Genomic DNA, 18,250 nt, shown 5'->3' on the forward strand with positions numbered 1-18,250 from the left:
ATTATGAACGTTGCTTTTTTGTCTAATTGATGTTAGTTTGCTGCAGTAGTAGTTGTTAGGAGGGGGACTTCAGAGTTCACAACTTCACATAATGAGTTAAAATGTCTTCAATCAGAACGCTTCCTCATTCACGTTCGTGAATAGAAACAATCCCATAGTTGGTGATTATTCTTGTTCTCTCGATAGTTTTTTCCAGTATTTTTATGGATTGATCTTTTGTTTATAATTTTTGACCCTGATATTCGTTTTGCGTTTTGGTATCTCTTTTTGTCTCTCTGTTTTGACCTTATTTAAATGTTTTGGCTTTGTCCATCTCCTGATCTGCCACTCAGAGCACAGTGAGTCAAGGGCAGCCACTGTGACCAAACATGACCTCCCTGTCGTGTAGTGTAACATTCCTAGTGAATCCTCTGTGGCTAGCCATGACATAATCAAAAAAGTCTGATTTTGTCACAAGTCTTTGGGACGGGGTCCTGTGTGTGCAAGAACTGACAACCAATGGGAACTTAGCCACAATGTACAATGCAAACCATGCCAACAAACTGAGAACAGTCCAATCAAATGCACAAGAAAGAGAAGAACATAAAAGAGCAATGAAGAATAATAGATGTTCTGGACCACACAAGGAGAGGAGCATATGGAGCACTGGAGCCAGCGCAAATGTCTATTCAATATCTTATATTTGTTGTACCAGAATAAAGTGGACAAAGAACCTTCATGTTGATTGGCTGACAATATTTTTGTGGCACAATAGTAAATTGAAAACTATGTGTGTGATGGGTCATTTAATCCATCATTCCCTGTGATTCCTAATCTTGTAATCTGGCAACCTCAAGGGAAAGGGGCTCCAACAATCGATGTCTGTACTTGCAACTGGCTATCTGACTTGAAGTTGTATAGCATGACACAGCCTCTCTGATTTTGTCATGGCTAGTCACAATGCGCTATCGTTGAGTCGTTGGCGGTGTTTTGTGCCTATAGTCTTATAGTTTACATGCTGTACATACAGTTAATATGATGCATATATTCATCTTCGATAATCCTGTTGTTAAAAATAAACTTCATCATTACTGTTGTTTTTTTGAGTCATCAGGTATGAATTATTACCTGAAATAATAAGAGGCTCCAGTTACAAAACAGATAGAGCTGCAAAGCCATCTACATTAATACCGTACATTAAGCATGAACAGGAAGCTCCACAGAAGAACACAAAAGAAGAAATAATTTAGCTTCTAACTAGAGCTGTACAAAAAACTAAGGCAGTTTAATATACAGTAGTGAGAAATACTCAGTAAACATATTAACACTAAACACCATTATTTCTCTTATAACACTGTTTATTTTTTGCATTGTTTCATGGTATTATTACGTGAATGAAACTAAACATATACAAATTTTTAACTTTCCAGTGCTGCTTTAATCCGGTCTGGAGCTGTCTGCAGTCTGATTGATGAAATACCAAATCATGTGCAAAGACGGCTGCCACAACTCTTAGAGCTCAGCCTGATTTAAAGGAACAGCAGAACAATGGAAACATGTCAGACGATATTTACACTGTACATCCTATATACAGTGCAGACATCCAAAAACGTTTTCAATATAGTTTAAAAATTCTAACAATATAGAATTAGAATGTTTATACCATTTTAAAAATGTACATTAAAAATGATATACATGTCACAACATTAAAAAAGCAGATCCATATTTTTGTTTTACCATATACATTAATACAGTATATACACTTGCAGACGATGATCCTTTTACCTTCTTTGATTTTATCTTTATTCTTAAAAACAAGCATTTTCTTTTGCAACCACTTGCTTAAATAACGGCATTAAAATTAGAGTATATATATATATATATTATTAAATTAATCACTTTCATTGAGGATTTTATATTAGGATAATTAGGACTGCTTTAGACTGATAAATGACATTTACTTTTTCTTCAGTCTAAAAATGGTTTAAGCTTTTAAAACAAGACACAAGTAAACAAATACATATTTACAAGTATTTACAATCATTGAGGATCACTCGTCATCACGGGATGAGCGTGTAGCTAATATTGCACTACTATAAGTGCGCACGTCACCTGACGGAGGAGGAGGAGGAGGCACAATGTCAGCCTTAGACAAACGTTGCTTTGTATTTCTCAGACGACTTTCCCTTTTCACTCCTTACAGCAATCAGAGAAGGCAGGTCAGACGTCTTGTACACTGCTGTCCTCATTCTCCCTTGGCACGACCTCAGTTCAGAAACATAGCCTTCAAAACTCAGATTGAGATCCACACTGTCAGATGATTTCAGAGTAGTATCTTCAAGCTTCACTGCGTCCACATCAATGACTCGGTTCAATGCAACCTTCTCAGCTTGGGACGGTGCCATGGAGGCCTCTAGAATGGATGAAGAGCTACCTGAGGACTGACTGACATGCACACTCAGATCAGGACCAAGGCTTGTCCATTGTTTGTCTCCTTTATCTGAAATGACAGAGATAACTTTATGAATAAACTGAAAAGAGCACTTAAAACGAAGTAAACAATAACCAGCTTGAAATGGACCATCCAGTACTTCCATGTAAATTTCACGTTAGTGATACCACAGGGAATCACAAAACAGAGCATCTACTCTCTATATATAAAATCCTAAACCTGAAAGTGCAACGATTTTGTGCGACAATTTAATGTGACGATTTTATGTCACTTTTTTGTCACACTTTAAATCAGGCTTATTTTAAAACCTAAAAATATATGTTTGGTATCATTCTTTTCAGAATTTATCGAACTTTAATGTGATGTTGTTAGATTTTCAGATTCTTATTCTGTTTTTAAATTATAAACTAAAAAATATCAAGCACTCACGTCCCACGAGACAAAACTTTGTGCCAAGAGATTTAACCACGCCTGGGACCGGAAATAAAAGACAAAGAGTAGGACAGCTGTTATACAGGCTTTTAAATGTTCAAAGCGCCACACGAGATGCAGATCACTTGGCAGAGCAGCAAGCCAGCAGCTGATCAGGCAAAGAGGAGGTAAAAAAAAAAAAAACTGTTTCCCATTGTATCTCAGTTTAAAAGGGGGCTTTGGAGAAGCAAATACATATCCTTGGGGTGCATTCTGCGCCCCTCTTCACAACGCGAGGGGCAGAGATGTGAAGTGACTGGTGCGTAGCGCAGGCCAGGGGGGTTGGCAAGCAAAGCGAGCAGGGGGGAACCCCCTAATTTTACAATATTAAGCAAGTGATTGCACTATATACGTAATTAAAAACAATCAAGTACAGTAAAATTAATAAGAAATTGAATGAAATGAACAAACTTAAGTAATATTTAATCTGGAACTAAACAGATTGGGTCAAATGAAGTAAACAAGTTACACAGACAGACAGAATTGTACAGGAGTGGCTCAATGGCTCTGTCTGCATTGACCTTTACTAATGTGGGGTGTGTGTGTTGTCATGGACGTGCGGCAGAGGATCACTTTCCGGGTCAGTCAAAACTAAACACTATGACCCCAGGACACCAGTAGGCACTCATTAACTACCTTGTCACATGCAGAGCACTGACAAGCCATCCAGTGAGGGCAACTAACTCTGCCCCTCCCAGTCCAGGAGCTATAAAAGCATGGCACTCTCGTGATAAGGAGTCTCATTTGGAAGATGAGCAACCCGCATCATGGCACTCCGAACCATAAGCCTGACCGCTACTGACAAGCAGTGTTATATTAGCCAACTGCAAGGGATATTTCTGTTGGTTTTCACGCCATCGAGTGCTTGTTATTTTTGCTTCAACCTTTTTTGAATAAATGGGGTGGCTTGGCTAGCATCCCGGTACATCATCTGAGATCCTGTCCTTATTATTGGTTGACGACAGTGTTAATTTCTTACATTTCATTATCCAGCATGTCCTATGGTAGGGCAAACAAGCTGTCACTTATCTTCACTTATACATTTCTTTGAGTGTCTCTATGTGTGTGCACATGCATTTATATTTGAATAAATTATGCATCTCGGGGTGGCACGGTGGCACAGTGCCGCCCTTTTATAAAGCTATAGCTTTATATACACACATTAGAACATTAGAACACTCTAGACGAGAACAGGCCATTCAGCCCAACAAAACTCACCAGTCCTATCCACTTATTTCTTCCAAGAAAACATCAAGTCGAGTTTTGAAAGTCCCTAACATCTTACTGTCTACCACACTACTTGGTAGCTTATTCCAAGTGTCTATCGTTCTTTGTGTAAAGAAAAACTTCCTGAAGTTTGTGCTAAATTTACCCTTAACAAGTTTCCAACTGTGTCCACGTGTTCTTGATGAACTCATTTTAAAATACAAGTCTCGATACACTGTACTGATTCCCTTCAGAATTTTAAACACTTCAATCATGTCACCTCTTAATCTTCTTTTGCTTAAACTGTAAAGGCTTAGCTCTTTTAATATTTCCTCATAATTCAACCCCTGTAGCCCTGGAATCAGCCTAGTCGCTCTTCTCTGGACCTTTTCTAGCGCTGCTATGTCCTTTTTGTAGCCTGGAGACCAAAACTGCACACATTACTCCAGATGAGGCCTCACCAGTGCATTATAAAGGTTGAGCATAACCTCCTTGGACTTGTACTTCACACATTGTGCCATATATCCTAACATTCTGTTAGCCTTCTTAATCGCTTCTGAACACTGTCGCAAAGTCAATAGCTTAGAGTCCACTATGACTCCTAAATCCTTCTCATAAGGTGTACTCTCGATTTTCCGACCGCCCGTTGTGTATTCAAACCTAATATTCTTACTTCCTATGTGTAATACTTTACATTAAATTTCATCTGCCACAAATCTGCCCAAGCCTGTATGCTATCCAAGTCCTTCTGTAATGATATAACGGATTCCAAATTAATCCACGTATCTTGGTATCATCTGCAAACTTAACCAGCTTGTTACTTATATTCCTATCTAAATCATTTATATATATTAAAAATAGCAGCGGCCCTAGCACTGACCCCTGTGGAACACCACTCTTAACATTCGGCCACCCTCTGCTTCCTGTGTCTGAGCCAATTCTGTACCCATCTAAAAACATCACCCTGAACTCCCACTTCTTTTAATTTGATGCCCAACCTCTCATGTGGCACCTTATCAAATGCTTTCTGAAAGTCCAGATAAATAATATCATAAGCTCCACTTTGATCGTATCCTTTTGTTGCCTCCTCATAGAATTCCAGCATGTTAGTAAAACACGACCTCCCTCTTCTGAACCCATGCTGACTGTTCAGAATAACTCCTGTCCTTGCCATGTGTTGCTCAATCGTATCCTTAATAATTCCTTCCATTAATTTTCCTGTGATGCATGTTAAGCTTACTGGCCTATAGTTGCTTGGATCTGCCCTGTCACCCTTTTTATATAAAATACATCCATGGTGCTAAAATCAGCTTTTTTCCCATAATTTAAACATCATACAATCAGAATCTGAACTTAACTCAAGAGTGAATTTTTGACCCCACTACCAAACTTCTATTGACATGCAAGTAATAAAGCCACACATGACAATTGCGTGTGAGGATAGTGACTTATTAGTCCTGTACTGCCATTTACTTAATTTTCCAGTCAGTTTTCATACATTTTTTTCCTAAACATTCAGTGTTCCTTCTTCTTCCTACTGCTGCTAACACCATAAGCAGCCTCAACAATAAAGTTCAAACCACTTAATAATAATAATAATAATAATAATATGTACAAAATAGTCATTCCCTTAATTTTTCTGCTCAAAACCATAATAGCAACAGCATGTCTTAATTGACAATGACTCTGACACATCCATCCATTTTTCCTTAGTAAATATTTCCTGCTCAAGACAGTGAAGAACAGGTATTGGTGTGAAGCTGGAATGAGTTGTGTGTAGAGAGCTGGCCGATCATGGGACATACCAGATGTTCTACACCAGGGGTCGCCAACTTTGGTCCTGGAGGACCACCATGGCTGCAGGTTTTCATTCTAATCCTTTTCTTAATGAGTGTCCTGTTTTTGATGCTAATTAACTTCTTTTGAATTCATTTTAATTTACTTGCTCTTGAAGACTCAGACCCCTTAATTATTTATTTTTCCTCAATTAGCAGCCAAGCAATAATGAGACACAAAACGAGCCAAAACAACTGATGTCCATCGTACAATATCTGAAAATAAAGAACGATGAAGGTCTCAGGAATATTGATCTGCTCAGGTCCCCAGAACATTTCAACAGTGTTCTTAGAAAAGAGAAAATCGACAATTTCAGAAATGTCTGCCATTGCACCACGATAGCAGGAACAAGCCACAGAATTAAAGAACGAGTTTAATTAATGACAAGACTCTGCACCTAATTAAGTAACTGGTTGGAGTGAAATTGGTTGGAGTTTGAGGCCCTGATGTAGTTGGTCTTCTGTTGGCTCACTCACTTCACATTTCACTTCTGTTTGGGTGCCATTTAAGGAAAGAAAATAAAGCAATTCAGAGGAATGATGAAGAAATGAAGGAGAACAAATCTTAAAAAAGCAATTCAATTAAAATGAATTCACAAGAACTTAATTAGCAGCACAAGCATGGTACTCATTAAAAAGAGGGTTAGAATGAAAACCTGCAGCCATGGTGGTCCTCCAGGACCGGAGTTGGTGACCCCTGTTCTACACTTTCAGCCTCCACTTCTAATGTGCCTCTCAGCCTAACAGCATGTCTGTAGTGTGTCAGATGAAACATAAACTTAACATGCAAATTGACTACAGTGTTGTTTCATTTTGATTCTTTTAACATTGATGGTCACGTACCTTCTGTATGTCTGAATATTTTTTCATGTATTATGTGTTTTGAGTGTATTCCTCCAAGATGCACAACCACCCTCCCATCACTACAAGGAGCTTCCCTGATACCTTTAAAGGCTGAGAAAAACTCAAAGTCCCTTGCGGTTCATTGAATGTGCTAGGTGGTTGGGAAGTTCTGTGTTATTTTGCTATTTTTGTTACTGATTTTCTGGATTTTTGACTTTGCCTCTTGATTTTGTATTGGAACAGTAATTGCTTCTTGAATTTCTTGTTTTGAAGGCATTACCTTCTGTGTCTTTTGTGCTCTTTGGAGATTCTTGTTTCAGAGCATTTTTTACAATAAATATTTTATTTATAAAGATTCCATGGTTGCCCTTTTTGTTATGAGCCAGAGTTTGATGGTTTCCCCCTTCTAGTGGACATTTTTAAGGTATATTGAAGGACTCTGTTTGCTATGGAACACCTCATTCACAACAAATAGGACTCGTCTGAATAGTTTGGTTTCTCTTTGCTACAGAATATTGACCTGTTAAAGGATATAATATAAACTAGGAAGTGGAAGAACACTTAAAAACATAAAGTGCCTTTAATCCAGTTTTTATTGTCCTACTTCTTATCCCCATAAACTGAATTAAATTATCAGTTAACAGGGTGTAACATCACCCAGGTAGTTTTGGTAGTCAGGTATTAACAACCTTTTGATTCTACTGTTAAAATCAAATAAAAATAGCTATACATACAACACTGTAATCCTTAATTATTAATATGGATCAATGCATATTAAAGTGAAGTCTACAAACTGAATTTACTTAGCTTACTTGCAAGCCCTTCATTTAGAGTATACAATTTCACAAGGCACACACATCCGTCTAAATAAGATGTCAGTTAACTCCATCTTAGTATTATAATGAAGCGGGGCAACAGAAAACTTCACGGGCTGTAAAAAGTCAAACGTGGCAGTGTAACATCAGGTCCATCATTAGAAAATTAAAGAGTAAAGAAGCATCCAAAATCAATCTGGAGTGGCTACACATCTCCTAAACCAAGCAACCAGCGAAAAGGATTGCGGTAGTGAAAGTGAATGCCCTTAAAGAGTTGCAGAAATTCAAATGTTCAAGAGTTAATCAACAGGAACTGCAGATAAAAGAAGCTCTTTTATACACAAACAAAAAAGCTCAAAGCTGAAATCCCGGCCTGAATTGTTTCAAGAGAACAGTGAATACAGAAGGATATGGCATTTTGATTTACATTGTCCTAATTTATTTATACAGTAGAGTCCCGCTAATCCAAACTAATTGGGACCGAACCCTGTTCGGATTAGCGAAAATTCGGATTAGGTGGAGTTTTGTCATATAATGCCATATATTAACTTTATGAGGCGTATTAAGCGTCTGATGTGTCAAGAATTAAAGGTAAGAAATTACGTATTCTAGTACACTGCAATTTAAACTGCACTGTAGTGTGACTGTGATCGGAGGTAAAATCGATATGACGGGCGGTACGTGAGTAGTAGCGGAAGGGCAGTGACCTAGACCCGCCCTAGACCTCGCATTCCTCTTGATTTCCGTTCCCAAACTATGAGTGACTGAGTCAGTGTGCCACCTGCTACTGCTGAGTGATGTGTTTTGTGCAATGTTATTGTTCGTGTGCACGCACTTGCCCTATGTTTTGTGAGTCCTTGTGAGTGGTGTGTAGTGTGGTTTCTTTACATTCTGTGCTTGTCCCAGCTGTTAATTATCATGGCAAGCAAACATAAACATAACTTGTGTACATTAAAAGAAAAACTGGAAGTGTTGAAAAGACCTGACAAAGGTGAAAGTGCCACTCAGTTATCGAAGGAATTTGGTGTCGGGAAAGCAACAATTTCCGATTGGAAAACGAACAGAGATAAAATTGAGCAGTTTTGCACAACCCACAAGTGAAAAAACGATTGAAAAACGTAGCAAGACGACAGTGTCTTCTTACGAAAAATTGGACGAAGCACTTTTCTTATGGTTTACACAAGAAAGACAGAAAGGAATCCCTATCACTGGCCCTCTAATTCAAGAAAAGGCGCTTCAATTGAACAAGCTCATGAACGGTGACATATCATTTACGGCTAGTTGTGGTTTCTTAGACCGATGGAAGAAAAGACACGGACTCAGGCAGCTTACAATAACTGGGGAGAAATTGTCAGCGGACAACAAAGCAGCTGTTGAATACCTTGAGGAGTTCAAATGCATCATTTCTTCCTACTCGCCCCAGCAAGTTTACAACACAGATGAGTCAGGACTTAACTTTAAAGCATTGCCTACCAAAAGTCTTGCATCACAAGAGGAACGATCTGCACCAGGGTTTAAAATGGATTAACAGCGCCTAACAGTGTTGGCCTGCAGCAATGCTTCTGCCACAAATAAGCTTCCACTGATGGTTATCGGCAAAACCATTCTGTTTTAAGAACATGAACATGAACTCTCTCCCTGTTTTTACAGAAATCAAAAGAAAGAATGGATCGTGCCTTGTTCCAAGAATGGTTTGACAAGCAATTTGTGCCAAAAGTAAAGGCGTTTAACAAAGAAAATGGATTGCCTCCTCGTGCTTTGTTACTTATAGACAATGCTCCGTCACATCCAGAAGAAATGCAACTTGTTTGCGATGATATCAAGGCTATTTTTCTCCCACCAAATGTCACATCAATTTTGCAGCTAATGGACCAAGGGGTTTTGCAGGCTTTGAAACAGAATTACTGTATAGAAAAATGCTTCTTCGTAGCCTACTTGAAGATAATGAAGAGCTAACAATTTTGGATAAACTCAAGAAAATGAACATCAAAGATGTTATTTACTGGGTTGCTGAAGCTTGGGAAAACACACGCAAGGAATCCTTACAGAAGTCTTGGAAAAATCTCTGGCCTGAGCTAGAGTTTGTCCAAACAGTTTTCCCCCCGACAAAAGAAAATTGCGAACTTCTTCAATTGGTGAAAAGAATGCCAGGTTGTGAAAATGCAGAAGAAGAGTGCGTGGAAGAGTGGACGGCCGTTGACGACTGTGGCCATGAAGAATACACAGATGAGGACATTGTGGCAGCTGTGCAGGGAACGTCAGCTGATCTCGACGCAGACGACAGTGAGGAGGAAGGGGACGCGCCGACTGATGTTGTTCCACACACTGCCGCAGCCAGTACCCTTGATCTCGCTTTGCGCTACGTTGAGCAACACGCCGGTGCAACCCCAACAGATGTTATGTTTATGCGGCGTTGGCGAAACATTGCTTCTTCAAGCCGTTTTAGTTCGTTGCATCAGAAGAAGATCACTGACTTTATCTCTTAGATAATGGTTTGCTTTTTACGTTTTGTGTAAATGCTGCACAGAACATGGATTCTACATATGTGAGTAAATTCGAACTTGTTTCAATTTTAAGTAAGGCTGTATTTTGGATTTTTAGTTAGACAGCGAAATTGAAAAATTACAAGTTTCTTAAATGTACATTAAGCGTACGACATAACTTGAAAAAACTTGTTATCTTTACTTTTCCCAGTTCAGAAATTTTATAAAAAAAAATTTTTTCCCTAGTCCTGTTCGGATTAGGCGGATTTTCGGATTAGCGGGACTCTACTGTACTATCAACAATTCAATCTCTTTATATTGATGAGTATATTAAATGAATCATTGAGAAATCCAAAAAAATGCAGTGTTATTTTAACTAGGCTTTTCCACCCACGTAATAAACTCACTGATCCGGTGCGAGAAGGTGTGCTCTGATGAAGACTCACTACTCGTTTCTTCTTTAAGGTCGGTACTGCTGGCTCCCCAGGATGCTAAAATTAAATTATGTGCATTTTGTAAATGTACCAGGAGGCTGTGCCCCCTGCTTGCTTTGCTCGCTCACCATGGGGCCAATTTGTGTCTCTGCCGCTCGCATTGTGAAGGGGTTGTCTGAACGCACGCTAAGGAGATGCAGTCGGATCAGCTGCTGTCTTGCTGCTGCTGCTGCCGAGCTGCGTGTTCTGCTTGTTGTGCTGCGCGTCGATCATTTAAAAGCCTGTGCAGCAGCTGTCCTTTTGTCTCACAGGACATTAAAGTGTCTTCGAGAAAATCACGTATCATCTCCTTCCAAGCCTTCCAAGATTTTTTTTTATAATAGAGATAGATAAATAGATACATTTGGTTATTTAAAGTGTGGTAAATATTGTACTGCATTAAAAGTTTTCTTTAAAGCTTTTTTTTTTAATTTATCAAAGTTTTGCTGTTTGCTTACATGACAGTGGAAAGATATATTAATTAAATTACTTTTATTCTGATCATACAGGTTTAACTTTTCGTGTGTTAAAAGGGAAGATGAAACGAGTAATTCTGTGCTGGCACAGCCTGCTTTTCCACTTGCTGTCAGAAAGGCAAACACATACAATGTATGTTTTATTTATATTAGGATCATTAAGCTCTGGATTCTAGAACTACAAGTTCTCCAATGAATCTTGAAACAGTGGGACACATTCTTATAACATGGTTAAGCAAGGAGTGAATTTAGTTATTTGGCTTAAAATGAGCATTTATTTATTTTGTGTCTGATTTATTTAATTCTCTGGATCATTAGTTAAGGAAAAGAAAATGTACCACATAAACCTTTATGCTTATAATAACTGAATTGAAGGTGCAATTGCAGCTTACATTCAAACAAAAGCCTCTGTTAATCAGCACACTTTTCAGTTCATTACTGCCAATCAGACATTTGACCCAGACGGTTGACTTTGCTTTACTCGGCGGCTGAAGGTCTGCACAGAGGTCATATTGTGTGTTGACTTGAATGTATTGGGGTGCTTTGTCTGATATGTGCACCTGCTTCAGGTTTCGCTATTGTTTTTTGAATCTTCTAAAGCAACTGTTCTAAATCCAGAGATTTAGATTCCATTGTGTGTGTGCGTGCCCTGCCTGGGATTTGTTTCCTGCCTTGCGCCCTGTGTTGGCTGGGATTGGCTCTGGCAGACCCCCGTGACCCTGTAGTTAGGATATAGCAGGTTGGATAATGGATAGCAATTTTGTGCATTTTTAATCTGTACAGGAGTAAAGCATCTGCATGTTTGGATTTTAACTAAATAGCAAAGTTGGCAAGCACTGGTTTATGAAAACTTTATAAGGGTGGCCTAAGGAGAAGTGATGCTTCAAGAAATACTTGGATGAAGCCAGAGGCTATAGGCATGTGCAAGTGTTTGAAAGAGACATGCAGACAGACAGAATCTAATCAGACTTTATCAGAAAGAAAACCGCATGACACAAGCAAGGCACAAAAGGTCTGCTCTTGGCATATTACCCTTCTCTGTACATAAAGGATATTCAGGCATTGTCAATATAACTACCAATATTTCCTTTAAAAAATTACATTGCATTTTGTGTACCTAAAACGTCTTTGTGTTTTTTCCACACACAGGGAGCATTGGTCACACTACTTTAGTTTTGCAGGCCCAATGCAATTTGTAAAGTGATGATTACTTAAGAAACAAAGTATGCAATTCAACTAATTTTTTTTTATCAGTATGCTGCTGCTGAAGTATGTGAATTTCCCCTTGGGATTAATAAAGTATCTATCTATCTATCTAATGATGGTCTTTGGAACTGCTCTAAGAGCAAAGCAACAAAATAGTTAATACTGTTGAGGTATTCTTTTTGCAGTAATTTATTTCAGCATTAACTGGAAATGCATTTTTAAAAAAATGAAAAACGCAAAGAAAGGATGACACAGGGCAGAGGAACGTCCTAATTAAAACATCTAGAGCAGAAACAAAGCATTTTGGTCTATCACTGAGAGAAGACGGTGGCACTGACTTGTAAGCAGGAGACAGAGTTAAAGATGTTAAGATTTGCATTGGGTGTGATGAGGATGAACAGGATTAGAAATGAGTACATTAGAGGGTCGGCTCAAGTTGGACAGTTGGGATACAAAGTCAGAGAGGCGAGATTGCGATGGTTTGGACATGTGCAGAGGAGAGATGCGGAGTATATAGGGAGAAGGATGCTAAGGATAGAGCTGCCAGGGAAGAGAAAAAGAGGAAGGCCTAAGAGAAGGTTTATGGATGTGGTGAGAGAGGACATGCAGGTGATGGGTGTAACAGAACAAGATGCAGAGGACAGCAAGATATGGAAGAAGATGATCCACTGTGGCGACCCCTAACGGGAGCAGCTGAAAGAAGAAGACGACGAATGAGAAAAGGCAGGGACACAAAAGCAGGTGAATGACAGCCAGGAAGAATTCTGAAGTGATCCCCAAAGGATGCCAAAGAGCACGTGATTTATCAAATTTCAGTTGTCCCCATTAAGTAGAAATGAAAGGATATATATATTCTCCTGGCTGAAAAAGGTACCAAAGTGTCCCTAACTGCTTGCCCATTTAAGTTACAGGTTACAGCGGACTGACAGGAGTCCATCACTCTACCATCCATCTTCTGACAGGCATGTGCCTTGGAGATTATGCGCTTTATAATTTACTGAAAACCTTAGATGTACATGGACTCATTGGAATCCACTAGGTCTAGCCTGGTACCCCTGTGTGCAAAACTGTCCCACCCATATCCCAGTGATGCCTACTGCTGTGAGCAATCAAGCAAATTGACAGGAGGCTTAGCAGGCCAGGTGTGTCTGTGACACAGAAAGAGTAAGTGAGAAAGCAAGTGTGTTCTGGTACATTGATGGTGGACAAGGTGGTGAGCCAACATACCTGGTGGTCAGGGGTCCAATATCTCTACAGGTAGGTCCAGTGGGACGGTCTGGCTTTGCTTTCCTTTGTTCTGTTTGCTTTCACTTTGTGACCTCCATTATTTTTCCTTCAAGAACGTTTTACGCCATTTCTGAGTTTTTAGGTATGCCTAGAGTATGCTCTCTTGTCTAACACTTCATACATTATTGTTTATTACAAATTATATACTTACATCATTCTTCTTTATTACAGGGTCTCGGGGAGTTCACTGAAGGACACACACTCATACCCACACCCACACTGACTCCTGGCTGAACAGTCTGGAGCTGCTACTTCCCCTAATGCACATTACACTTTGATGTGGTGGAAGCTAAAGGACCCAAAGGAGACTCAGATAAGCAGGAAATCAAACCCTTGTCCTTGGAGCCGTCTGACAATAGCTCTAACCATGATGCCACACTAGACATGAACTTGTATGTGCACATTATTGATGCAGTCTATCGCAATATACTGTATTGTAACCCTTCAGAATGAGCAGCTCCTCAGTATTCAAAATGAGCATCACAGATTTAATTCACAACTGCAGTCCTGATTACCAAATTACTGGCCACCATAAATCAAGGATCACTTCAAATGTACAGTGCAGGAATACATAATTATAACTTTTAACACTGTGAAACTTCTGAAAAATCTGAAAAAAGTTACTTTTAATCATAGAGAACTTTAGCCAAGACTGCAAATGTAAAGTTCATTAGGACACCGAACAGATACAGATAATCCTTATTTTTCACACAAACTGAGAAAAGTGCTAATAGACATAACGCATTACTTTTTGTGATTTAGAAAAAATATTCTACAAAGTTTATAATTGTATTGTGGAGGAATTTGTGCTGTATATTGTCGAGGTTTATGCAATGGCAAATATGACTTTTATAAGTCATTATTTTTATAAGTACTTAAAACTTTGGACCTCCCAGCGTGGAGTTTGCATGTTCTCCCCGTGTCTGCGTGGGTTTCCTCCGGGTGCTCCAATTTCCTCCCACAGTCCAAAGACATGCAGGTTGGGTGCATTGGCGATTCTAAATTGTCCTAAGTGTGTGCTTGGTGTGTGTGTGTGTGTGAGCGCCCTGTTTGTTTCCTGCCTTGCGCCCTGTGTTGGCTGGGATTGGCTCCAGCAGACCCCCGTGACCCTGTAGTTAGGATATAACGGGATGGATAATGGATGGATGGATGGATGGATAAAACTTTGGAGTGGCTATGGTGGTATTGGTGCAATCTGTTCTTCTATGCAAATGAAATCTGAGAAATATTCAGGCTAAAAACCAGGTCATCCTCATTTAACTGTGCAAATACAGATGCATCGCCTTATGTCCAGTAATTTATATTTTATCAGTACACAAATCAAACAGCAAGGGCAAAATAGCAAAACATGGTATTACGTAACATCAATTCTGGTGTACTACAATTTGGCAATACATTTAAAGCAACTTCTAAAGAGAGATTTTCATCACTCACAAACACTTGTGCACAATGTACAGACTAAGCCATGTCAACAGTACAAAGTTCTGGTGAATGATATAGGCTACTGTATTTCTTTTCTTTATTTAGATTGTATCCTTTACAATTTTAATAATGTGCTGAACATTTTTGCCTCAAATATATATTAGTATCACATTTAAATAAAACAGATTTTAAACATTCTGATACTTTTCCAACATTATTAATAAATATTGTATACACAGCATGAAGCCCGTGGACTCCTGTAGGGCAGAGCAATAAGCCCACAGCACAGCAGGTCCCAGTACTCCGGTTCACTCCAGAAGGCTGTCGCTCTGAGGGTACAGCAGAGAGTAGAATGGCTTATAGAAATGGAGGACCTTCATATCTCCTTTGTCACATCCAACTCAAAGTTCCAACCCTGGTCACTGTGCAGGTTTTTCAGCGCTCCGAAAAAAAGCAAAAGCAACATCTTCCTGCTTTGTCTTATAGCGCAGGCAGTCACACTCTGATCCAGGACTGCTGTATGCTTTGGGCCACATCGTAAAATAATCCATGGTCACAAGGACACAGTGATTTCTGACATGTTGTGGTTGTAAATGAGCCCTAGATGTCTACAGGCACTGGCTCCACTGTCTGTAGGGACTAAAGATTAACAGAACAATTAGGGATGGTGCCCTAACATTAATTATCGCAGCAATAGATGAACAATGCCACATCCTGCCTGCAGTCTTTTCCAGTAAAACTGGTGCCGCAGAAATTCCAAAGTGCCCCACCCTCAACAGTCTGAACTCCCTGAAGGACTTGGCAATGGAGGCGCTGAGGCAGGAGTGGCAGTCTGGGAAGGAGGTTTTCCCATCTGTGTTAGAGCAGTTTGTCCCATAGCTCTAGTGTGTCCCACTGTGGCAGGTATACCTTCATATTTGACCCAGTGGGGGCTGACCTTCTGCTATCCATAGTCAGACAACAGCCAGTTCTAAGTTTTCTTTTTTTCACCTGTTGGAATTCTGCTGTGCTGATACCATGCAATGTGTTCATCTTTTTAGGTTTCTTTTTCACTGCATGGCACACAGCAATGGTGCACTGATGTTGTGTGGGCCTGGTACAGTTGCTGAAGTTTGCCATTTCCAGCCCTGTGCCAAACGGTGAAAGTGTACCTCTGAAGTTCTTGTATCCACCAGCTGTCCCTCTTGTTCTTTAAAATTCAGAAAGCAGGTGAATGAGGCAACATGAACTGGCAACGATAAAGACAGGGCCAGAAGTGCCACACACCAGACACCACTGCCTGGAGGAACCCTAAATTTGTTACAGTAATTGCAATTTTGTCTACTCAAGCAGAGGCGACGGTAACTGATCACCCTCTGCATCTCTCCTTGCACTTGGGACAACACTACCCTGGTGTCTGGTGGGGTGAGAAGTCAAACCTAGAAAACCGCAGAGCTGCTGTATGATGTTGGGTCATGGCCAGTTATGTACAGTGGAAATTGTTTTGTGGTCAGTGGTTAACCCTATTGAGCTGACCACATGAACCAAGCTGGGTTCTTCTTTTGTCTAGGGTGGGGTCTGATAGCTGAGGACACTTCTTTTAGGTGGTCAAATGCTCACTTAAAGTTGGGAGTGGGTACCAGCAGTTCACCTAGGAAGACCATGGAGTGGCCAAGTCATATTTCATTCAGTACTTACAACACAAGACATTTGAAGGTGGTGGGAGCATTGAAAGCACAAGCAATATTATCATGAAATGCCACAATCCATGTCCAATAAAACACTCCATGTTCTCACATGCCTCAGGGGCCTACAGTGACTTGCCAACAGCAGCTGTGCAGATCAAGGGAGATGAACCAGGGCAGTGAGTAAGAACCCAGCTTCATGACAGCATTCAGCTACCAATAATCAATGCACAAACACCAACTGCCATCCTGTTTTTTCCAATTGGACTGCAGAAGCTTCCGAATGCCATAAAGATAGTTCAGTTTCACCGACCATGTGACACAGCTCATGCTGTTCCTTGCCAGCCTTAGTGACTCTTCTGTTCACATCACATGTCCCCCAAAAAAAACTGCTACTACAGTCAGCGCCATTAAAAAATATAAATGCATACAGTAAAATCACCAGTATGAAATTAACACTTACAGTGTATATATGCAAATCATGTTTCTACAAATATAATTTAAGTGTCAGTTTCACTGTGCATAATTATTAAGTGGGTATAAAATACTGTTAAACGACTGCACAAGATTTACTTCTTTATTATGATTTCATATCCATTATTTTTGATGAAATATTTTTTAAGACGTAAGCCCCTTACTGCATTTGTGATGCCTTAGCCTTCATTAACACTAACTATTCAACTGATGAAAAATGTTACACTTCAGAAAAACTTCAGTATATACACAGATTATGGATTTCTCTTGTAAAGTGTGTGAGAGATGGCCAGCAGCTCAATCCGGCCGGGACACCCCAGGATGGGAAGAATGGAGAAGGGCAGCCTTCCCAGGACACTGCCTCCCCCAGGACGCTAGGTGGCAGCTCCTCTGGACGGTAAATGTACCCCGGATTCCCGCAGTGCATCATGGGACGTGGAGTCCATTTTCTAAGCCCTGTTGGGTCCCGTGGGTGCCGCCAGGGGGAGCTAATAAAGGACTTGGGGACTCCTATTGTTCTTACAACCCGGAAGTACTTCGGAGTCACGAGGACGGAAGCCCACAGTACTTCCGGGATGCTTGAGGAGGAGGATGATGTGGCATTTGACCTGGAAGAAGAGGAGAAACATTTCCGGGTCATGGAATATGTAAAGGACTGTTGGAGACCCAGCAAGCTGAGCCGGAGTTGGGAGGTTGGGTGACAAAGCTGCTGGGAGTGGAGGATTAGTTTTGATTATCGCTGTAGAGAGTGTGGTGCTTTGTGCACTTTATTGAAGTAAAATATTAAAATTCTTTTTAGTCCTTTTATACGTGTGTCCTGGACGTCTGTCTGTTGGGTTTCACGGGGCAACAGCGCCATTATCGTCCACAAGTGTTAATTTATCTTGTAATTTAAAATAAAGAGAACTGAAGATCTACTTTACTTTTTATTGTCACACAGTATAAATTTCCTTGCTTTATCAAGTTAGAAAGAATAACCAGCTCTTGCAAAATAACAAGAATAAAAGGAATTTCAGTTTGCATTTTGTTAAGAAAACATTAACTGATAGTATTGTGGAGTTAATAACAAATTTCAAAAGCAAATGATTTGTAGATTTTAAAGCTCCTGTTTAAATTATAGGCAGTTGTTGATTATCCTTGATGGAAAACAGAAGACAAGCGAGA

General features: G+C 39.9%; 1 protein-coding gene across 4 annotated transcripts in view; it reads right to left on the reverse strand.

Moving 5' to 3' along the window:
* Positions 1 to 1,325: 1,325 nt before the first annotated feature.
* The window catches only part of rgs12b (regulator of G protein signaling 12b), a 233,183-nt gene continuing 216,258 nt past the window's right edge, over positions 1,326 to 18,250 (reverse strand). For all 4 annotated transcript variants that reach the window (XM_039751636.1, XM_039751635.1, XM_039751633.1 and 1 more), the window contains one exon: positions 1,326 to 2,479. In XM_039751636.1, the coding sequence (XP_039607570.1) occupies positions 2,127 to 2,479 (353 nt within the window). In that variant the 3' untranslated portion in view covers positions 1,326 to 2,126. The remainder of the gene's footprint in view (positions 2,480 to 18,250) is intronic.

This window comes from Polypterus senegalus, chromosome 4 (assembly GCF_016835505.1).
Source record: "Polypterus senegalus isolate Bchr_013 chromosome 4, ASM1683550v1, whole genome shotgun sequence".
In the NCBI taxonomy this organism is placed as follows: Eukaryota; Metazoa; Chordata; class Cladistia; order Polypteriformes; family Polypteridae; genus Polypterus; species Polypterus senegalus.